At 33.0% G+C, this 25,627-nt stretch overlaps 1 protein-coding gene across 3 annotated transcripts in view; it reads right to left on the bottom strand.

The window, feature by feature from the left end:
* Positions 1-14,265: 14,265 nt before the first annotated feature.
* LOC126760138 (furin-like protease 2) overlaps positions 14,266-25,627 on the bottom strand; it is a 395,670-nt gene continuing 384,308 nt past the window's right edge. For all 3 annotated transcript variants that reach the window (XM_050475573.1, XM_050475575.1, XM_050475576.1), the window contains one exon: positions 14,266-16,151. In XM_050475573.1, the coding sequence (XP_050331530.1) occupies positions 15,384-16,151 (768 nt within the window). In that variant the 3' untranslated portion in view covers positions 14,266-15,383. The remainder of the gene's footprint in view (positions 16,152-25,627) is intronic.

Here is a 25,627-nt window from a genome sequence, read left to right as displayed (position 1 = left end):
TAATTGCTGATTAAAGTTTTTAACTCAATACGTAGTGCTAAGGTTGTTGTCATCTACTGCAATCGTTCACCTTCTCTATGGTTAGGTTAGATGTCTGATTAAAGATCGCACGTGGACTACTATATGTAGCCCTTTGTAAGGTCATAGAAAAGAAGAACACCTGCGTTCGAACTTATAAATTAGCAACACGCTTAGTAGCCATGACAAATTTGCACAAACGTTTAATTTCCATTCCCGCCAGTTCGCTGGGATGTCTGAAGATTGCGCTCCCAACTGTTTAGGTCTTGACATCCCAAATACGGGATCGTTGAGAAGGAAGTGTTGAGTTGTTTTCACCTCATCTTCTTCCATACAGCTTCAGCAGATGGCGTCTGGTAGGATTCCCAGCCTTACTGTGTGGTCGTCAATAGGGCAATGGCCCGTTAAAAGCCCCAAAACTAAGGACGTGCTAGCCTTACTGATCTCTTGCGATCTATGTTGGGCCAAAAGTCTTTTGCGACAATGCATGTACCGATGATGGCTCACGCTTACGAAGCTTCCACGAAGCTATTTAGTGGTAGAACACAAAAGGATACGGGAGCACTGATCCGTTTCCATTCTAACGATGGCGGTTCTTGGGTGCCTGACAGTAGACCCTTCAATCAACGTTCCTAAGCTTTGACGCGTCCGTGAGGAAGCTCACTCTCACACAGCCCCTCTCCTCCAACTGCTTCTTCCCATCCATAACTCCCTCGCCGTTATTGGTTAGAGAAGGAGCCTCAAAGTGAGTGAGGATTTTCGGGTTTTCAGACCCCTACTCTTTTAGGAACCCAGACTCTCTGAGTCTGATGGCAACTGTCGCAGTCATACAGGTGTATGACCGGCGGTGTCCACGTGCAATATGTGCAAGATGGTGTTAAGTACAATGATTGGAGTGGACCATAGTGCCCCACACATGCTGATGAGCGCCACCCGTTGAACTCTATGGTTAAAATTAAAAAAAAAGTCTACCAGAAGATATTGTTTCTCTATTGCGTCTCTCTCGTGCCGACTTCTTTGCGTTTTCGACATGCGTCATCGATAATAATGGCCGCACGGCTCGCAAATGACCTGTGACTAAACAAAAACCGTCCTGCGGTCTTTTCGATACCATGTGGGTAAAATATATGCGCGTTTAGGTTTCCTTGCACATAATTTTGAGGATCTTCTAGGTTTTAAGGCCCCTACGCCATCCATCCTCCTTTAGTGTGACTTAAAACCTTTTCATTTTCTTGATGAGAGCTTTATATTATTCATTTTTGAATACAACCCTTTAATTCACATAATTTGTGAAAACTGAAATCGAGGTCGGTCTTACTCCTCAACTGGTTCTAATTCATTTTTGCAAGACCCTCAATATAGTTCACGCTCCTTAAGGTTTACGAGAACGGCTAATTTACGGTTCCACCCGAACTCTTTCCCTTCTTACTTTTTGCTTAACCAATTACTAACTTATTTGTCACTAGAACCACAATTAAGCTCAAATTTGCTTCAAAACTTGATTACTTATCAAAAAACTTAATCACTGGCCTCTTACTGGGCTCATTAAGATTAAAAGGCGTGACGCTACAGCTCTTAGCATCAAGTAAAATTGCAATCAAAGTCCATGATATACAAATCCACACATACATATATACAATACTGCACAATCATACGAAGGCCACCACCCCAAAAGCGTTCTAATATTTTTTACCACAACAATCAAATTAAGTGACGCCACCCACACGCTGCTCAGTGCTTTTCAGCAGCAATTGAGGCGTGTAATCAAATCTGCCAATTCGCGCTGGCAACACACACCCGCCCACCGCCTGCTGTTGATAAAATTAGCATTTCTGATGATACTCTTTACGGGGGCATTTCGATGTTTTCCGACTTCCGAAATTCAGTGTTGAAATTGCAATGCGTTTGCACGCTTTGTTTTTGTAGCCGCCTTTCGATTTGTTGTCGAACAATGTTTGATTGTTTATATCACAGTGTCGTCTACATGTGACTCGGCGGGCCGCACCGTGCTCCCCCGGCGCGCTCTTACTCTCTCTCACGCGGTGTGTGCGTTGGGCTGTCTGTCTGCCTGCCTCTCGATAGTGGAATGTGTGGTTGCCACTCGTCAGTTGACAAAATAGTCAACTGTGCTGTGTTGTGGCACGCTTCTCGATACAGAGTACCGTTCTAGCTGAATCGGTCGTCGGTCCAAATGATTGCGACGGTATGCAGGTCTGTCGCTCGCTTGTCCATTTTTCCATTAAAATGCCACGTTACGCCTACTTACTATGCAAATTGATTGTCATGCCACATAAAAATGTCATTTCAATGTCAATTGTATTTGCGATTGAGCGCAGAAATGGATAGTCGGGATGGGGGGAGTTGGCGCTTGAGCGAAGGAAGCAAGTGCGTGCCTATGTAAATCCGTTAACATGCATGTAAATCTGTTTGCATGATACAAATGTGTGTGTACGTGTATTGTAACTGTTTTGTGTGCGTGTGTGTGTGGTTGATTTTTTCTGTTTGTGATTCTGCTGTCAATCCAGTTTGCTCTACTTCAGTTTATTACGCTGTTCAATTTGCATTGATGACATTCAACATCGCCGTCATTACACTGTTGCCCCTCTCCTCCCCCTCGCTACTTAAATGCACAATACTTATACACATACAATTACAAATCCCATTATTTGCTGTGCATATCCTTCCGGCTCCGGCCCTACCTTTGCAGGTATGCACACACTCGCACAGCAATTTAAACCTAAATTAAATCCGCACATGCGTGTGTGTGTGAGTGCGTATGTGCGTGTCCAGTTATCCACTTTAATCTTGTAAATATTTCAGAGTACATTAAGTTTTTCGTGTGCCTTTATCTCTGCTTATTTGTTGCATGTATTGCCTGAATTCTGTTGCTCAACTGCAAGCCCTTATTTAAAACCGTTTTTTTTCGAAAGAGATTTAACCTTTTTTGCACACATGCACCATTAAAGGGATTTGCCACTTCGCTGGAAAGTCCTCTGAAAGTTGTATGATCGATTTGTGCTGCTTAATTTATGCAAATAGTCTGCAGCAACCTTTAAATGTTTGAAGTTAAAAAATACGTGGAGTAAAATTTAATTGTTTATGTCTTTATTTGAAATCGAATGTAGTAAATTTTATACATCTACTAAGGATCAATGGATTTTTATGAGGTTTGTAGCATACTGCTAGTTCTATCGACGAGAAGGAGAAGAAGATTTTTCACGGACGGGTCGAAGCTAGGAAGGAAAGTAGGAAGGAAAGTTTTCTGTAACGAGCTCTCCGTCCATTTTAGCTTTAGGTTATCGAATCACTGTACTGTCTCAGGCAGAAATGGCTGCTATTAAGATGGTGGTAGACATACTGCTACGAGGACCAGTCTTTTTCAGCAAGGTGAGCTTTCACTCCGATAGCACAGCGGCAATACTGTCAGTCATTTTCTACTCTATTATCCAACGATTGCTAGACTGATGATGAAAGATCTCGGTAGACTTATCTTCGTCGAATCAGAAGACATAGCGAAAATTAGCATTAGCCATCTCAACAAATTTCTAATAGCCTCAAAGCACTCTATCGATTTGTTAAGGTCTTTATACATTTAGGAAATACTTCACTACCACAATCGAATCGACTAATTTGATATCCATCGTTCATGCTATCAGTAACGATATCACTTTTCTACTATATTATTATACGTAAATTTGAGATTAAAAAATTTAATAAAACAATAAAAATTTAACTAAAATTGCTTATTAGCGATCTTCATCTTTCGCATCATATTTTGCTTCACATTCTCAGCGATCTTCACTGCTGTAGTAAATAACTCCACCACATACTAACTTAGCCAAATATCACCCAAACACCAGATATTATGAAAACATCACAAGTGGGACAAAATCAGCGCTCAACATTATTTGTTTTGCTGAGTGTGAGAGCACTATACTCTCCCTCATACAGTTTCTCAACTCTTGCATATACTAGTATGAGTTGCTGATCCCTGTTGAGCACGTATGTAGTTGCTATGACAACGGGTAATTGTGTTTGCGATGAGAGCTTATGCAAAGTAAATGTATGCTGATTTGTGCATCAAGTGGCCTCTCCAACAATTTGCACTGGAAATACAATACCGCGTGTAATGAAATACCGGCAATAAGGAATTATTATCTATTATCTACCCATATTTTTTTACTCTCTCTCTGTAAGTTGACTTATCACATCCTCAGCGGTTACGTCACCACTGTATGCTATTAGCATTGCAAATCAAATATCATTGAATTTAGACAAACATTTCAACAATGATATGAACTTATTTATTAGGTACTTATAGCGCCGGAAAAGATTCTTCAATAATTGTGGCCGAATTGGCAGTCCATGGACAGATAAGACCTTGAATCAACCGATCCTGTAGGCTTGAATGGCATTGGGAACCATCAAGTATTCTGTTGGAATGAATGTATCCATCTAACGTTGATGAAAACAGTTCTACCCTTCCACGTTCGCTGTGCCTGCTGGCTAAAATATAACTAATTGTTTCGAGACTGGACTTCCCTGGTCTCCATCCAGGCTGCATAGTTTAAAGTATATTAAATGATATGTTTCATTATGCCTTCAAATGTGATACATAATCAATGTAAAGGATGAAACTTGGAATCTAAGCGTAACCTTTTTTCTTTTTCCTCCTTGATCGGTCTAAGTTACTGATTTCTCAACATACGGTGTACAAATAAGAGTCTCATTTTGGATATGGACAAATTCATATTATGTTTTTATACTCTCGCAACAATGTTGCTAAAGAGAGTATTATAGTTTTGTTCACATAACGGTTGTTTGTAAGTCCTAAAACTAAAAGAGTCAGATATAGGGTTATATATACCAAAGTGATCAGGGTGACGAGTAGAGTTGAAATCCGGATGTCTGTCTGTCCGTCCGTCCGTCTGTCCGTCCGTCTGTCTGTCTGTCCATCCGTCCGTCCGTCCGTGCAAGCTGTAACTTGAGTAAAAATTGAGATATCATGATGAAAGTTCGAAGATGGGCAAAATCGGCCCACTGCCACGCCCACAAAATGGCGAAAACCGAAAACCTATAAAGTGTCATAACTAAGCCATAAATAAAGATATTAAAGTGAAATTTGGCACAAAGGATCGCATTAGGGAGGGGCATATTTGGACGCAATTTTTTTGGAAAAGTGGGCGTGGCCCCGCCCCCTACTAAGTTTTTTGTACATATCTCGGAAACTACTATAGCTATGTCAACCAGTCTTTTCCTCAGGCATTTCCATATACAGTTCAAAAATGGAAGAAATCGGATAATAACCACGCCCACCTCCCATACAAAGGTTATGTTGAAAATCACTAAAAGTGCCTTAACCGACTAACAAAAAACGTCAGAAACACTAAATTTTACGGAAGAAATTGCAGAAGGAAGCGGCACCCAGGCTTTTTTTAAAAATTGAAGATGGGCGTGGCCTCGCCCACTTATGGACCAAAAATCATATCTCAGGAACTACTAGACCGATTTCAATGAAATTCGGTATATAATATTTCCTTAACACCCTGATGACATGTACGCAATATGGATGAAATCGGTTTACAACCACGCCTTCTTCCAATATAACACTATTTTGAATTCCATCTGATGCCTTTTCTGTATTAGGAACCAATGATGATAGCGGAATAAAACTTTACACAAATACGGTATTTGAAAAATATGTAAATGACGTATAATGAAATCTCGATTATCACTTTATCATGCGAGAGTATAAAATGTTCGGTGACACCCGAACTTAGCCCTTCCTTACTTGTTTCTTATTATTATTTTTGCAGGTCTACGATCCGTGCAAGTGACTATATTCTTATTAAAAATAAAGTTTTTAGAATTTGTGGGTCTCCTTGTAATTGCTTATAATAGCTTCTACTGCAGAAAAGTTTGTTCCATTAAAATCTATTTGCGAGACAAGAGAAATAATAAACGTACTCCGATCAGCGAAGGAAAAGACAAGCATAACTCTACTCACAAATTGCACAACTCCATCTCATGTATTCAAAAACACTGCTTTCTCTTTAGAAAAACCTAACTCCACACTGTTTTATCTATATGAATATTTAATTCTAAGAACTCAAAATTAAAAAACCTCTATACCAAATGTTTGCAGAATACGGTCCTCGAAAATACCAACCAGTAGTGGCTAAGCTTTGCGATTTGCAGCCCTGTCGCGGGGATGAAAAACAGTGTGGATGACAAATAGTGAATAAAATTTGTCAAATAAAAATGTAAATAATTTTTAAACTTTCATTACATTAAAAACACATTAGGATTTAATAATATTCGACTTTTATTTATTTAATTATCTCATTTCGCTGCGCATTTCAGTTTTTACGAGTTTGTTGTTGCTTTACACTTTTTATATTTTTGTGTTTGTTGTTTTGTTGTATTTGAGTTTTTCGCTCAATAGTTTGAAATTTCATTTTGCAATTTCAATTTCATATCAATCTTATCTTATTTAGTTTATGCACTTCAACTTAGTTTTTACTTCATTGTATCAGTATATATTAGTTTTATATGCCACACTATACTATTGTATATGTATATAGTAATCTTTTATTATTTTTTGTTTTTTATTAGTTTTTTGTTGTATGATAAACCATTTCACTTTACGAATTCAGTACAATATAATTTGCATTAATATTAAATTTATTTATACACGCTTAAATACCTATTAAACATTTAAAAATCTTCATTTTTATTTTTTGCTCGTTTACTATATTACATTTATCATTTTTGCATTATATATATTTTTTTGATATACAAATGAGTTTATGTATTACAGATAGTACTTTTTAATAATGTTCGAATGTAATTGGTTGTCAATCACTTAAACGTTTTGCAGGCACTCCACATCGCTACTCATACAGGCATAACCGAACGCTAACCATATTGATACGATATACTTGTATGTATGTATAATATAAATGAAAATGTTATTTATAGTGGTTTAATTGCAATATATATATTTGAATGTAAGAATACACAGAACTTATATTTGTAGGCTAATTGTAGCTGTCATTTTACAGACTTCAAGGAATAAAAACTGAAACTTTTTTATTTTCAGCTAAGCCGCACTGGACAAATTTGGTACAAAACGGAGTAAAGGAGTATGAACTTTCAATAAATTAATTTCGCTAAATAATTAAGTTTCTGTAAATTTTTTTTCAATTAAAAATATTTAATTTTAAATAGCAGTATGTTATTTTCAGCTTAAGATAACTTTTTATCCAAATTGAATAACCAGAAAATGCAGCCAGCGATCTATCGGTGTCTGCAGCGGTCTTTCCTTTGGAGCATAATATAAAAGTATAACACAGAATTAATTTCAAAAATTCAAAATTTTTAATGAATGTTTTTTCATAATAGTAACTTGAAAAAAAAAACAATATATTTTTTAAATAATTTTTTAAATATTTATTTTTAATTTATGTATACATATGTATATTTTAGCTTCTTATATATTTTTCGTAATAAAAATGTTTTTTTAATGATGATAAATTTTTTTTATATGTATAGGTTTTAACTATTTATATACGTAATCTAAGTTAAATAAAAATCGAAAAAATCTATATATAAGTTTAAGTAAATTGAAAAAAATATAAGTCTCAGCAAATTCTGTATGAATTTTAATATGTATAAACATTATTTTCAATTTTGGTTTCAAAAGAAAAATATTTTACTATAAAATAAAAGTAAAATTAAATAAAAACTTTTCTAACAAAATTTTGTTTTAGTTATTTAATTTTTCTCTTTTTTACTTTAAGAAGTACACATGGTTTGTGTCTTTGCTGGCACACACTGCACTCAACCATTCTCTCCAGCATAAAAGCAATGAAAAAGAATTTTAACAAGATATTGATTGTCTGAGAGAGAGCATAAAAGCAATGCTGATTGAGCGGCAATTTGTCTTTGCGAGAGCAGATCCCGCAAGTCAAAAGGAACAACTAGTGCCGTGACTTTGCTGCTGGTAGTTGTTATTGTCGAAATTTTTTTAAAATAAAGGAATGAATAGAAAATACTTTTTGATACAAATCATGAGCGCCTGGTTATTTTCGGAGCAATTTTAACTTTATGTGTGCAGTTTCAGCAGAGACGCGCCATTAAAATATTTTTTTGGGTGTTATTTAATCAGCAAAATTCAAATTTTCACCAGGTGCCCATAAGCGCTCATAAAGTTGCTAGGATTGCACTTAAACAAGGACGACAATAACAATATGTGAGCATAACTATGTTTTCGCGTTGTTGCTGGCATTCCGGGCATTCCACTGGAAGTGTGACATGCATTTGCAACTGTATTTTGTATTTTCAGTGTGTTTGCATAGAAGTATATATAGAAAACTCTGTTGATCATCGCCAAAAACAAATATAATAAATAAATATATTTGTATAATAAAGAAAATATTTTTTTTCGGCGATTATCAACTGAGTTTTCTGAACGCCTGTGACTTTGATCTTTCAATTTTGTAACACTTTAATTTATTGAGACTTTCTGAAATATATTTTTACCAGATCAGCAGAAATGTTTAGCAGGAGGATTATGAAATATATTTCTCTAAACATTTAATATAAGAATATTTAAACATATTTGCTCTTTGTTGGCATAAGCGACGAAAAATCATGAATTTGAAGGCTGCTTATTAATTTTTCTGTTTTTCTAATAACTTTCGAAGGAATTTGTCATTACATAATAATGGATAGGATCTATGATGTTCACCAACAAAGTTTGCGTTCTAAGTTTCTTGTTGTCCTAGTAGTAGTTGAGGCCTTGTTGCCCTTGTTTCAAAAATTTAAATTTAATTTTTTTGTAAGCAGCGGCGAACTTATCGTTAAAACAAATTTTTTAGAACCAACTTTTAACCAGATATTTTACCAGGATCTCATGAACAGACATCGGCGTCAACTAAAATAATTTTGTTGGTAATCTTCTGCAGATTTTTTCCTAACATTATTTATTTTAATAGGGACGTATATCTGCTGTATTTTCTGGTTGCCTGGTATTTTGCAGTTGACAATAACACAAATTTTGTACAATAAATTTTTTTAAAGCCGTCCTCACACAAGTAAAAAAATACTGAAATAAAAAATCAATAAAAGAGATTTTTCCAGGCGTTGCTTACCAGGCGCGCATGAAAATTAAGAGAATTGCTGAGATTGAACTCCTTCAAAATTAATAATACCAATCTGAGCACGCCAATTGTGTTTTTTTTTTGCTATTGTCTTACTTAGAGAAAGAGTAAAAACATGCGAGATCATAACAGAGCACAATTCCTTATTACCAAATTATTTCATTACACGTTCAATTGCAATTCCAATATGAATTATGAGAGGATCTTCACTTCACGCACCAAACAGCGTGCATTTGCTTCGCATATGCTCTCAATGCAAACACAATGAGCCGTTGTCATAGCAACTACATCAGTAGACATTCCAGTGGAAGCTTGAGCAGGGATCAGCAACTGTTACTAGCATAAGAAGGAGCTGAGAAGATGCGTGCGTGAGAGAGAGTGTTGCGCTCTCACTCTCAGCAGCCCAAATAATGCTGATCGATTGATTTTGCGCCACTCACTGTGCCTTTATGATCGCCTGGTGCTTCGGATGGTTTGGTGAAGTTGAAATTTTTCACTTTCAAGGTCGGCCATCTTGAAACTAATTGCAATTATGATGCTGGCTGCTGCTGTGGCGGCCTTGAGCGCACTGCATGATTTTTAATTAATTGTTAATTGCAACACAGCATGCAAGTTGCTGCTAATTGCAATTCACAGTTGTTGGAAAAGTTATTGTTTTTCAATGAGGCTGTAAATTGGTTTTAATGCAACAACTACAAATTTATGCGTTTTTTGTTTATCGAAAACATACAAAAGCACAATGCTGCGCGAAATGCATAAATCACACACACACAAGTGTTTACATAGCACAGCATAGCATGGCATGTAATAAATTCATAGACATGGCTTCCGCATTCTCATACACACAAACACTCACACATACTATATACATTTGCATACGCCATCAATTGTTTTTTACGAGTTTATTTTCTGTTTATTTTAACATTTACCATTTATTTACATTTAATTTACAACATTTATATGCATACATATGTAGGTATTTATGTTTATTTAAATCACTATATTGTTTTTTCATATATCTCCGTACTTTGTTTTTGTTGTTTTGTTTTTTCATTGTTTTGTATGTAAAATTCTAGTTATTTAATAAGTTGCTAATTAATTTAATTTTACGCTAACTACGGCAATTAAGTTTTAGTTACATTTTCGTTTGTTTTGTTGTTGGTTTTTTCGCTTTTGCTTTGTTTTTTATATGTTACTAGTTATTATACAAATAATTGTTTGTGGTTTTTCTGCAGTTTATCATTATTACTACTTTTTCAATTTCACTTTAGTTTAAGTCTACTCTACTTTTTTTTTACAAAATTTACATAACATTTGCATGTTTTTCATGTTACACGCAGTGTTTGTTGGTATTTATTTGCTAATTACAGAAATAATTTCATTGCACACAAGTTTTAACATAAAAGGCGATAATTTGATTTTATGAGTAATTTAAAGATGAATTTCATTTGATTATTGATCACGTTTATTTGCTGTTGCGTAATTTGTGGAAGTTGGTCGAGCGCATGCATTGCAGTGTTGTTGTGGTTATGGGTTACAAAAAAGATTTGAAATTAATTTTCAAAGAAATTAGTAAAATATTTGAAAATGTGTAGAATGCGAAAAAAGGAAAATTTTATTATTCAATTAATAAGGAAAAATTAAAGACACATGTAAAAAAAAGTATTTATTCAAAAATTTATTTAGAGCAAAGGCAGCGGATATCATGAAAATCATCAACACAATGAACGAGTTTGAAAAATTTATATTACAAAATAAAAATATGCAAAAAATAAAAAAAAAAATAAAAATACTAAAAAAAGAAAACAAAAATAATATAAACTTAAAAGAAAAATAAAATTATTACAAAAAATAATCTAAACAAAATTAAATAAATTTAAAACAAAAATAAAAATATTTCCACAAAAAAATGTTTTTATGTGCAAAATGTCAAAATAATTACAAAAAACTAACTAAAAAATAAAAAAACAAAATAAAATTAATAATTTGAAAAACTAAAAATAAAAAAATATTCAAAACAAATTTTTAAGCAAAAAAGTTGAAAAATTATAAATATAAAAAATAAGCAAATTTGCACAAAAACAAGTATTTAAATTACATTATTTTTTAATTTATAATTTCGTTTACGTTTTTCTTTTTAAATCCTTTTTGTATTAATTAAAATAAAAAAATATGAAAAATAAATATTTTAATTAAATTTTTTTTTAATTTTTTGAAAAATAAAAGTATCTTCAAAAAAGTTTAAAAATTAAAAAAAAGAAATAATAAATAAAAAAAAGTTAATTAATTTTATTTGAAAAAAAAATTATACATTAATTGAATTAAAAAAATAAACTTAATTTAAATATTTATTAATTTATTTGTAATTTGTAATAAATTTAAATTAAATATTTATTATTTTAATTAAATTAATTAATTTTTTTTAATTTAAATTATTATTTTTTTTAATTTATTATTTCTTTTATGTTTTTTTAATTTTTAAATTTTTTTTCTAATTACTTTTATTTTTCAAAAAATATGAAAAATAAATATTTAAATTGAATTTATTTTAAATTAATTTAATTAAAATAATAAATATTTCAATTAAGTTTATTATTTTTGTAATTCAATTAATGTATTATTTTTTTTTGTTTTTTATTAAATTAATTAATTTTTTTATTTATAATTAATTTTTTTTAATTTTTAATTTTTTTTGTAATTAATTTTATTTTACAAAAAATATTTTAAAAAATTTGTAAAATAAAGCTGAAAAAGTATAAAAATGATAAATATTAAAAAGATAATTAATTGACAAAAAAACAAAATAATTATTCCAAAAAAAAAAATAAAAATTAATAAAAAAAATTTTTATGTTTTTTTTTAATAATTTTTATATAAAAGAATAAAAACTTAAAAAAAATAAATTAAAATTACAACAAACAAAGGTTTTAAAAATTTTCTAAAATTCTAAAAAAATAAAATAAAAATGACAAATATAAAAAATTAATTAAGAAGAAAATTCACATAAAAAAATTGTAAATTATAGTTCAAATAAATAGAAATAACTTCCTATGCTCTGAAATAAATTTGCGTTAAATGTTGCTCATGAATAACAGAAACCGATGAGGCAATCCTCAAATTATATCTACTTTATCGTTCGATATCTTTATTAGACAATGTCAATGTCGGTGCTCGCTAGGTTTTAAGTCTTAGTATTCGGAAGCAAAGAGAAATGTGCTATCAAAAATTAGATCAAGACAAAGTATGCTTTCAACCTAAGGAAAAATATGTGAATCTCTTTTTTTAAATTGGAAAAATCATTATTAAAATTTCTTTTAGTTAAAAAAGTCTTGAAAATTAGTAAAGTACATAATTAATTTTTAGTTAAACAAAGCCTGGAAAATTAACAAAAAAGGATATCAAATTCGTCTGCGAAGTCTTCTTTGGGAAACTGGTTTGGCGAATGTATTCAAAACAATTGTAATTTCTTAACTCTTGCAAGAACTTATACGTACTCCAATTCTGTTTGCTAAATGTTTGGAATAATTTTTTTCGTGCCCTTTTTATATAATTTTAATTAAGTTACTTTTTTGTTGAAAATTCGTTGAATTTGCTTTTCTATGGGAAATAAATTCAATACGCTTAGATTGTATGGAAACCCCATTTAACAGACTTTTTACGCAGAAATCTTTAAATTCCAACTAGCAGTTAACAAATTTTTACTAAAAAAAATATTTCTTGAGTTTATAGAGCTGCAACCACTTTTTAGACCTTTTGCATTTTTAACATAATTTTGTAGTCAATTTTGTATAAGGAAAATGAAATTTTAGGGTATATCAGCATTTTATGCGGCATTTTACATTCCGCTGTTATGTTAGATGGTTACAGTGCTGTGCATTGAAATTCTGTTATAGAAAAGAATATTTTCATATAATACAAATTGCAGTATGTGAGAACATTTTAAGCAATTAAGAACATTAGTTTCAGCTTGTATAATTTGCAGCTGTAATGTTTTTAACACATGGTATGTATGTGTGCCTTTGTTATTGTTTGCTCATGTAAACTTTACATATGTACGCTTTTGTTGCAAAATTTCTTAACATTGACTTCACTATTGCTGTTATGAAGAGTGAATTCTAAGAATTTTTATATAAATTTATTATTTTTGAAAGAAATTTTTGTAAACTTATGGCTTATGGAATTATGGTAGTGGTGAAATTAATTTGTAGCTCTTTTGTTTCATATATCTTTGGATTAGCCCGTGGCTATTCTTTTAACAGAAATGTTTAGTTGTAACTGAATATGCTTATAACATGAAGCTAGAAGTTGCGCAAATTGCTTTTTGGGCGAAATTGAAATAGTAAACATTAAAATTTTGATTTCTTTCGTTACATAACATATTTTCACATACTATATGGCGACCAACTATGTGCTTACAAGGTTATCAATTTTACAAAGTTATCGGATTTTAGACAAAAATTACAAAAGTTAAAAATTTTTCTTACTTTTTCATAAATTGCATTTGGTTAAGAAATTTTCAAACAATGTACAGACAAAAATAAACATTTTTTCTCGTTATAATATTAACATTTACAAAATTCTAATATCTAAAATAATTAAAATGAAATCATTTTTAAATTAAAAGTGCGATAAACTGAATTGTAAAATTTCATAAAAAACATTTTTAGACTTTTACAAAATATATATGTATATATGAGCAGTTAAGAATATTAAAAGTAATACGTAAATAATAGAGAACATTTTTATAGGACATTTAGCATACAGACAATGCCTTAGAAATATAAATTAAAGGAAATTACAACAAAATAGGCTTTAATAAAAGACACATGCGCAGAATATACATACAGCAGCGAATAAAATTACTAAAAAATATTATTTTTTATATATAAAAGAGCTAACTAAAATATGCATTTTATATTTAAATATATGTATATACAAAATTATAAGCAATGAAAGCAGCGTTGTATTTTATAGTTTGCATAGTTGCTTGCTTAGAGGTGCAAGTGAACTGCCTACATTTTGATTTTATTATATTATTTCGTATCTTTTTTCGAAATTTGCAATGAAAGTTTGATAGTGGAAATACAGGTAGTGCAAAATGAACCAGCATTCTTTTTCTTTTGCTTTTTTCTTCTGTTTCTGGTGACACGCTGACCGCAATCTTTTGCTTGCAAGCAGTTAGAAATCTGTTTTACGTTTATACGTGGTAGATAATTTTCTAAATTACAAATTATTTACACGTGGATAGTTTTTGGATAATATTTTTTTCTGTTTTAGGTTGTAGTTATTAATAATTAGTTGTTGTGTGCAAAATATAAAACATATATCATACATAAATCTTGAGATGTCGAAAACAGAACTAAATTTTCTGAGCAAACAAGAAAAACATCAATTAATAAGCCATAGATAAAATTTTGAAGTTTTCTGTTGCTAAATTTATTTTCGCAGTTACTGTTTTCTGCTACTATTTCTACGGAGAAGTCGCTGCATACGTAGAAGCGCAGTTCAAACTGTATATGCAGACATGCGCGAAAGCCAAAGCTGGTCAGCAACAAATTTATTATAAGAAACAGATTTACGAACAGAAACAGAATTACCAACGACAACAGAATTACGAACAGAAATGAAAAATTTGTTTAAAAAATTTGTTAACATATCCGTATATACAATACGCTTCACAGCAAACAGTAACAGAATTACTAACAGAAACAGATTTAAACAACAGAAAAACAAATTATTTATGTATATACATTTTTTTTTTTTTTTGAGTTTCTGTTCAGACTAAAACTGCTTAATAGTTTTCTGCACAAGAAAAATTTACTTTTCAAATCGAATAAAAAATTTTGGCTTTTGTAAAAGTTTCATTAACATACCCGACATCATCACCTTTGCTATTACTATTATGGTTTAGCATTCATTTATATATGTTAATATTTATAATTAAGCGCACCCTAATGCGCCAGTACGCACTAATTCCACTTAAATGTTTGCTTTCATTATTCTACCTTTTCGTTTCTTTTACTTTGCAGTTTAGTGAATTTATATATATATATATATAAATCATTTTACTAATAAAAGGCTTTTAGCTACTAATTTTTTACAATTTTCAGTTTTTTGTTTTTGTTTTTGTTGTCGCTTTATACACAATCACAAACGCAATTTCATTACTTGCTTGTTAGCAACGCAACGCGTGCTTTACTCCTATGTCCTTTCGTTGGTGCTCAGCACACGGTTGTTGGTTGTCGCCGCCGTCGCCAACGACGCTGTTGGTGGCCGCTTCAAACCGACATTAGGCGTCGCCTGCTGTTGTTGTTGTTGCCGTTGCGTTTCGATGCGTTTCAGAAATGGCAATCGTGGTGGCACATTCCGGTTCAGGCTACTGTTGTTGGCGTTGCTTTTGCTGTTGCTGCTGCCGCCCGTTTTGCGTTGCTGACGCATAATTTGTTGCAGCTCATTTATCTCGTGTGCGCTGTCGCTAGCAGCAGTCGTTGCGCCAGTTATTAGTGACTGCTGTTGCTGCTGTTGTTGTTGCTGCAGTATTGCTTTCGTGCCGCGACAATAGTATTCGATGTCGTCGATATCACCCAGCATTGTTGTGTTGTTTCCCAACGACTTCGCTGTGGCTGTTGCGCTTTTTGGTGTTGGTTTTGTTGCTGTTGCAACTACTTTGCCTCTGTAGTCTACCGTTGGCATATCCAGTTCGTTCACGTACACCTCTTCGGTGTCCTTTGCTGACCGCTCATTCACTTCCTCGCAATCATCGCGATAACCGTAACCATCATCGTCCTCTTCCTCCTCGTCCTCGTCGTAATCATCATTAGCTGCGCCCTCATGCAGATTTGATTCGGCATCTGCTTTTAGTAGCTTGGCTGCAGCGGCATTTCGTGATCCACCTCCGCCGCCTCGTTTCTTCTCCGATTTATTTGGTATTTTGTTGTAGCGAATTGCGTCACGAGCATTGCTTGAGCGCTAGGTGAGGGAGAAAGATAGAGAGAGTTGTGTAAATAGATTAGAAGTGACTTTTGAAGTTTATCGGAGTTAATTTGTGATGCATAAGTTATATACTTGTACTATGTTTAAATAAAGCAAGTTCTTTGGAAGTAAATGAGGTATATGTCTAATTTGCTTAACTGACAACTGTCAAATTAGACACAGATTCTAAATAAATAAAAAGATTTTAAAATGCTCAAGCTGCCCTTATAACAAAGTTTCATCAAAATGCTTATAAAGACGTGTTAAAACATTATTAGAAGGAATTAAAAGGTTAAAAGTGAGGTTTCCTGTCCTCCAGTAGTGATCACTGCCTGAGAGAGTTATATCGGTAGATACTCACGGTCAACATCGAATGATACAAAAGTTCAATGTTGAGGTTAAGTTAACTCTCCTTAAGGATGATAAGTTTCGGCCATCAACATTGAACTATTCGACTCTCTATTTTATATTTTCATGTACTAGATGTAAAAACTTTTCAAAACCTTAGATTTGATCCACATTTTACTGAAAGAAATGTAATACTAAAATCCAGATCAAATATGGCAGTCACTATATCAATATTGCTGAAGTCTAGCGAGTGTTCAAATATCAATATTTACTAAAGAGTTGCCAACTAATAGAATATATACAATTTATTTCCATTCATATTTTATGAACATATGCCAAGTATAAGAGATTTTTAAAACAAATTTTAAAACAATTAAATTAAATAATATTTGGACATAACTTACCATTTTTTTGAGAAACAAAAAAAAGCTATCAAAGTACTCATTTCATATAAAATACTCTAATAGCGGTATCAATTGCCAACGGTTGCTAGATTTATTCAGTTATCAATCTCTTAAGCTGAATGAACTGAATACAAAATTCATATTCGTAGAAATGATTTTCGTTGAGTCCTTACTGATATTAAACTCTATTCACCTACTATTATTTTAAGCTGAAAATCTCGATGCTTGAAAAGTCTTATATGAAGTTCCATTCCCACACCACCGTCAGATGTTTGGCTGAGCTTCTTGCCGAAATAATGAGGAGGAGCTTCATGTTAATAAAAAATTTAAGGGTTACATTGCTAAGCTTGCTCGGAAAGGTATTTTTCTGAGGAAGAGTATATTTCTTTTTTCTTACTCTGGAGCATATGAAAGCATCTGATCGAAGTCTGATCCATTTAAACTTCGCGCGAGTTAATAACCACCCTTTGAATAACCATTTCAGGCAACCTCACACCAATATATCTAATAAAGAAAAAAAATGTATCGGGTGTGACGAGTGTTAATTATAAACTTCTAGCGCAAACTTCGTTGCAAATGAGATGACAACATGGTTGAGGACCCTAACAATGTCGGCCAAAAATCAAGAGGATGCTCAGCGTGATGTGGTTCACCGTGATGTGATTCACCATGAATTCATTCCAGAGGATCAAATGACCAATTAAGAATATTACTTGGTCAAATTGAGAAAATTCTTGTATTTTTCACCACGATAATGCGCCGTCACATTCCAGCATGAGTGTGACTGACGGGATAAAAACACGACACTCAGTCACTGTATGCACCAGATTTGGCTTCTGTGACTTCTTGCTGCTTTCGAAACTGAAACGGACCGTGAGTTTGTTGAAGCCATTAAAAGTCATTCGCAATAAAGGCCGTCGCAGCCGAGACTTATAGCCAGTGTATAGAAAATTGGATTAATCGTTGGCATGTTATTGCCTCAAGAGGAAACTATTTTGAAGACGACAATAAAGCTTTGTATTAAAATACGTAAAAACTAAATTTTTTTGTCAGTCAGTGTCAAATTTTGTCAGTAGGTATTAGTCTTAATATATATATAAATGTGCATAAATTGAATAGTAGGTATGTAGAAGAAAAAGTGCCGATATTTAATTGTTTATAAATTTATTGTATCCCAATGACATAGTCAGTGGCGTATCCTTGCATTATACTCGTATTCTCTAAATAAATATTAATGGAAAGTTCGGATCCAAATTTTCGATTTCCGATGGCTAAAATGTTCATAATTATATTAAATAATGCATTTTATGAAAGCTAATTTGGAATACAACGGGAAGAGTTTTCATTTAAATGCTTTAAATTCAAAGCTTTGAATCTTTCACAGTAGCAAGTTGCATATATAAAAGCTTACACAAATAAATATTTCCCACAATGTGCATTAGTTGAAATATAGTGCATGCAACCAACCGAACAGTTTGTGGTTTGCAACCGCTGGGCGATTTTCTGCAGTTAAAATATATGTCTAATAACAATATATATAAACAGACGAGTCACAGACGCATTTTATAAGAGCAATCACAATTTTATATCGACATTTAATATATATAATATATATGTATGTATTTACATGCATTGATTTGCACTTCCGGGTGAAGCTAATCTGCATGGTAGCCCAGCCATTAGCGCCATACAAGCCCGTTGATATTCTTTTGGTAGGCGGCAACCATAAATTGTTTAACTGCCAAAGCATTCTGGTGTGATCGTTTGAATGAGACAATTTCCGCGCCAAGCCCGACCAGCCAACAGCATGCTGTGCGTACTTTTGACCAGAATGTATCATCGTTAATATATATATTTGTATGTATATATTAACTATGCATTGTTGCTTTGTAAACTGCCAGCAGTCAGTCGAATAGTCAAACCGAGCAGCGGCTACACCACTCAAACGCTCAACCGATCAAACCAATAGGCGTAATATTCAATGGACCAACTAACCAACTGACCAGCGCAGCCAATGAACCATAACGGTGGCCAGTCAATTACACACAAGCACACATAAGTACACACACACTTTCAGCTTTGGCACAAATATAATAAAAATGTGCGTTTGGTTGCTCATATGGCGGCTGCTCTATCAATATTACGCGATTACCAATGCAGGCGCTATATGGACAACATTGTTGGTGTACTATGTATACATATATATGTGTGCCATATATGCATGTACGTTTGTATATGTGACTCGTTAGTAATGCTAATAATCCACAAAAATGTGGATATAAATGTGGAAACACAGCAAATGGCGCACATGAATGGCGATCTGTCTGTGTTGTCTGCCCGAAAATTTCGAATACAAGCACGAAAATTAGCGTGCAATTTATGTTGAACAAAACAAAAAAAAAAAAAAAATTGGCAAAAATGGCGAAAAAAATTTCAGCGTTAAATGCGAAAGCGTAAATTTGCGATAGTCGAACTTCCTTCCTTGGACGCAGCGTTGCATTATTTGTGAAAATCGTAATTTCGCGAATGCGGCCATTTCGTGGTCAAAAGTGCATGTATACGCACACACCTGCATACGCACATAAGTACATTTATCTATATGTAAAATGACACACCGTGTTCCACACAATACAATAAACTAGAGAACATGCGCCTAATAGTATGCTTGCTTTATGTGCATTTTGATGTTTTGGCATGTGGGCATTGTGCAAATTGCAGATATTTTATTTCGACCGCATTGTTATCATTTAAAACGGTGCATTGGCTAGTTGTATTGTGTGGCATGTTAAACGTTATAACGGTATTTAGCTTTAGCTCATAGATTGTGCGTTACTAAGTGGATGTGTGTTGTTGAACATGACTCATTATCGCCGTAATCTCAGTTTACAGCCATTTTGGCGATTACAAGCAGAGCGTGCTATTCTTCTTCTTGCTTGCTATTACCAAATATTATTACAAGAGCGAATCAGTATTATAAAAATATATTATATAAAATGTTTAGGTGGGTGTAAATTGCAGATTAAAGCTTTAATTGGTATTAGTTTTAAAATAAGTTGAAAAATTTGGCACATTTTTTGCTCGATGTGATCTCTTTATGCTCGGTTTAGTAAGAAAAAACTATGAAAAGGTAGATTTATGTGATATAATTGAAAAAGGTAAGGTAATGGAATAGTGTTTATAGTGAAATTGAACCTAAATATGCACCTTCTTCCAAAAAATTATTTACTGAAATTAATTATAAAAATATTATTATTATTAAAAAAATTGTATCAGTAACTTAATATTCATATATCTAGTTAGACTTTCTTTAAAAAGCTCTGTAAAGTATTTTATGAAACAAATCGCAGACCCTGCTGATAAATGTAAGACACGAGCGCTTAGAGCTGAGTGTATTTATTTTGCCATCAGTTTATAAAAAAAAAAAAAAATTCAATAAAAATACCACAAGACTTTTTTGACAACCCATTATATACGCTCCTGAGATATCCATTTTGAATTTTGTTCACGTCCTTTCCTACCCAAACTTCATTGTATGCAAACAATATATCTTCTTGAAAATTGTTATAGATTATTATCCAAACTAACGTTATAATTTCCGAAGAAATTTTTTGGTTTGGACCAATTAAACATATAACTGCCATACAAATTGAACAGCCAAAACCGAAATGAAGATAAAATATGTAGTGTGTACAACATGCACGGATAGCTAGGTGGTTCTACTGGCCTTATCGTTGCCCACGATTAATTTCAGAATAGTCCTTAACTGCAAGCAGGCACTGAGTTCACTAGAAGACAAGCTCCACTTAGACTTGATTTGGATTCCCGGCCACAGGAACATTTTTGGCAACGAAAAAGCAGAGGAGTTGGCCTCTCCTAAGCGAATCTGGGGCAGAGTTAATACCAAGCCCGCTGTGATCGATCAGGTGAAAGCTCAATATACAACTTCAACAATTAGCAAATAACAGATGGAAAATTATAATGAAATGCAATATAACTAAACAGATATGGCCATTATATGACAAGAAAAGAACTAACGACTTTTTAAATAGGTCAAGGAAAAGTATCTACAGACTATGACAGAACCATGACAGGGCATTGGCCATTTGGAAAACATGCGTCCAAAATGGGTATGCTCCACAATAACATCTGCCGAGGCTGCGAACTAGTAGGGAATAAGGAAATAATTTTCCACTTTCTCTGTGAATGTACAGCCCTATCGTAGATCCGGCACAAAACACTTGGAATCCATCAAGCACCACACCTTGAATAAATGTCTACAAAAAGCATATCGGACATTAATAGCTTCATCGAAATCACAAAATGGTTTGAGCGAGAAGGTAAAACGTGATAGCAATAATAAAAAAGTCTACGACCAGTGCATCAAAATGGCACAGCTAGTGCTAATTGAGCCCGAAATACAACAGAACTGCACTCCTACCTAGCTACCTGTGTAGTGTATTATATGAACTTGATAAGTGCATACTACATATAATATTTTTGATATTCGAGTGAGAAGCTACGAAAGCCAGTTTTCTTATTGGTAAACTGTTTGAAGATACTAGTGAGAAGGTAAAAGCTTACAACAGGTATATTGTTCAACCATATCCATTATGGTGACAATCTCAAAAGAGTGACAGAATGAGAGTTAGAAGAAAGCAGATCATCATTTTTTTCTGGATCTTTTTCCTTGCAATTTTTCTCTTTTGAAGAACTCTAATATTGACTTTGCAGGGAGGTTATGGGAATATACAGCAATTTAATTCAGATCATGAATGAAATCTGCTGAAAGATGTCAGCTGAATTGAAGCCTATAATAATATATATGTTTATTCTATATGGGAGCGAAATACTATATTGATAATTAATGAAGAAAATGATCAATGAACAACACTACAACAAGGAGGAGGCGATTTGGATGGCTATTATAAGAATTTGCACTAACAAATATGATATGTTTTATTAAATGTTAAACCTTGGATTTGAGACTTTCCTAATTTTGGAGTATTTGTCAGCGTAGAATTTTTCATAGCATAATCAACTGGGGTAATAAGAGCGTTGACATAGCAAAACCATAAAGACAATATTAAATAAAAATGTGAAGTTACCTAAGTGGATTTGAAGGGTTGTGAATTTCGTAATTTTCTACTAAAAAATTAATTTTCAATTGAATTAAAAAAAAAATAATAATTTTCAATAGAACTTTAAATTTTTAATTCCCAAATTGGAATTGAGGAATTCATTTTTAATACCTAAAATCGTCCAAATGGAATTAAAACTTAAAATTTGTTGTTTTTAAACACAAAATCAGAATTAAAAATTGATGAAAACATTTTTAAATTAAAAACTGTAATAACAAGCAAAAAAAAAAATAAATCAGTCAAAAGATATAAAGGAGAAAAGAATAAATATACCAACACAAATTTTTTAGACACCGAACAGGGTATATTAAGCTTTACATGAAGCTTGTAACACCCAGATATATACGATCTAGGCTATAAGTTTTTGAGATATCAATCTGATATTTTGCACTCGTCTTTTTCTCACCAATAGCTGCTATATAGCTACCATGGAAAACTTTTTCATTTGATAAGATATCTTCCCGAAATTTGGCATAGATTATTCTCAAAGGTAACGGTACTGTCTCAGAAGAAAATTTTCAAATTGAAGCACTATAGCATGTAGCTGTCATATAAACTGACTTATGATAATCCAGTTCTTGCAACGAACTTTTATGATTGTGAAGGGTATTATAGCTTCGGCACAACCGAAGTTTACGTATATTCGTGTTTTATGAAAAATCTGAGTTAATCTTTTTTAATCAAATTTTTTTAGATTAAATTGTTTTTTAACTATCAACTACATATTAAAAATTAAAATTTTAATTTTTATTGTTTCAAACTCTTATTGAATTTTTAGATAAAAAATATAAAAATTATTCGTAGGATTTTAGGACTAACAACATAAAAAATGCAACTTCAAATATTAATCAAATTGTCAATAGAATGCGTTATTTGAAGCCCTACTTGGATTTGAGTTAGATTTTTTCCATGGATATACATGTAATAACTTCCCTAAAATGGATAATGACAAACTGAAATACGGATTCGAGACATATAAAAAGTTTTCGAAAAACTCCTCTACATTCGGGGCAAGCAAAAATAAATATTTTTTGGTATAATCCATATAAAATCTATAAAGTACTAAATATCGTTTCGTTAAACTTTGAAATGATCAAATATATAATTTTAATTTTTAAAATGCGCTCAAAATATTTTCGTTTTTCAAAAAATTTATAAAATATTTCGATTTCTAAAGTTAAAGTTTCCGCGTAGCAACATGAGCATAAATATCGGCTATATTATGCCTTAAGCGCCTAAATGTATACTTTCAAATTACTATACTCTAGCACTCTAGCTGGTTCAGTAGACACCGAGTACGTTACTGGCAAGTGGTCAACCGACAAAACCGAGTGACTTTGGCGAATAACCAATTATTGTTTAGCAACAGCAAGTAATGGAACCAATAACAATGAAACAAGCAAATACTAATACAAGCGATGGAGGAAGCCAACGCAGCCGCTCAAGCGACAGTGATAGCAGACGCTAAACGACAAGCAATTTTTCAATGGCTATTGGTGGAAAATTGCTTTGCGCGACACACAAACACACATACAAATGGGTGTACATAAACACAAATATGCTTCTACGGAGATATACACATACATATATCTATATATACATATATTTATACATATGTACATACATATGTACCACTTTTATGGCCAACACTTATAAGCACATACATATAAACACTTATTTGCTCACGTTTTATGCTTGTAAGTCAATGTTTGTTGTTCGTACACATACACACATGTGTGTATATATGTATATATGTAAGCAAGCATTTATGTTGCTCGTAATCCTGTTTCGTTGTTTAACTTTCTGGTTTTGTGCGCTCAACCATACCAATAAAATGGCAATAAACCAAATATCTGCGCGCTTACGGGGCGCCTAAACGGTCGTAAGCGTGCACACAGCCACACACATGTGTTTACTACAGCTAAGCGCATATTTACAAGTACACGTACGCATGTGTGTGTGTGTGCAGTGAAGTACGCGGTAGGCCATGCAAAATAGCCATGTATGCTGGTGAGGAGTGGCTTAGCGGTGGGCAGGGGCTCAACTTCGAGGTAAGCGAAGCGTTAGCGGTGCCTAAGCCAGAGAGCTGACACACACACACACAAGTGGCTATAGTCGGCTTGTGACCACACAAAGGGCCTATGCGCGCTGCAAAAACACTTCACTGGCGATACATATGCTTATATATATGAGTGTGTGTGTGTGTTGGTGCGCTCATAAAAGTTTGATGGGTCGCGCCAGAAAAAGGGGTAAATAGGATTACGTAAGCGCGCCGTCAAAGGCGTAGCGGCAAACCATTTATTTGTTTTGAATTTTACAGTGCTGAGATATTTAAGCGTGTCATTTCGCTAAATACGTGGCCCGCATCGCTGAGCGCTCATCAACACACACACACACATATTGCTATATCAACAAAGCGTATATTTGCAATGCATGCACATACATACATATGTATATAAAAAATAATATACACAGTTCAAACATGTGAAACTAAAACCTGGTGGCACCGCTTTGCCTAACCGTGCTCGTGTTTCTCCAGCACTTGGCTTCCGCCGCTTTTATAGCTTCCCATTTGTTATTGCTTTTGTCGGTATCTCACTCATTTACCATTCGATCCGTTGCATCGCGGCCTTTTTTCTTGTTCAAAGGATAAAGGATATCCGCTTTCTTATGTACAAATACAAGTAGATAACAACAACAGCACATACAAATCGGCGGATGTGTTCATTCACTCGTAAGGATGACGAATTGATGGCGCCGCTTTGTCACCAACAACAACGTCCATCATTAAATTGACAAGTACTTTTCGAGCAATTTACTTTTGACTGCGTGTTTAGTTGTTTATAACTGTACATAGTTGCACAGACATACATACTTTTATTGATATATATACACAGACAGATACATTAGGGTGTTCGTTACACACTAGTTGATATTTTTTTTGTAAACGCTGCCCGTAGTATTAGTGTTTGTCATAAAAATAAAGATTTACGATTAAAAAACGCTAAGCCGTGTTGAAATCATATTTCCTTTGCCACGTATACATGTATAATATAACGTGATAATTTTTTAATTTTCGGTGTAGCCACCACTTTAAGGGAGCAATATTCTTATACAAAATTTTCCGTTCTATAAAAAGGTCCAAATGATTTTTTTCACAAAATTATTGCTGTAAAAGTTATTTGCAGTTAAAATTATACATCAAATGACCTGAGCATTCATAAAATGATTTACACATTATTTGTTACTCATACGTCATGGTGTACTATATGAATATTGGTCAATTGATGCATAGCTTTTCAAGCCATAAATCAACATCTACATAAAACAAGAAAAAACGTTATATTCGGCTGCAACGAAGCTAATATACCCTTCACAGGTGCATTTCTTTTAGTAACTATGTGTCCGGTTTGTATGGAAGCTATATGCCATAGTAATCCGATCTGAACAATTTTTTCGGAAATTATATTATTACCTTAGAAAATAATCTATACCAAATTTCGTGAATATATCTTGTCAAATGCGAAAGTTTTCCATACAAGCCCTTGATTCCGATCGTTCGGTTTGTATGGCAGCTATATGC

This window comes from Bactrocera neohumeralis, chromosome 5, assembly GCF_024586455.1.
Source record: "Bactrocera neohumeralis isolate Rockhampton chromosome 5, APGP_CSIRO_Bneo_wtdbg2-racon-allhic-juicebox.fasta_v2, whole genome shotgun sequence".
In the NCBI taxonomy this organism is placed as follows: Eukaryota; Metazoa; Arthropoda; class Insecta; order Diptera; family Tephritidae; genus Bactrocera; species Bactrocera neohumeralis.
Note: the sequence above shows the minus strand (reverse complement) of the source record. Positions and strands in the feature narration are given on the sequence as shown.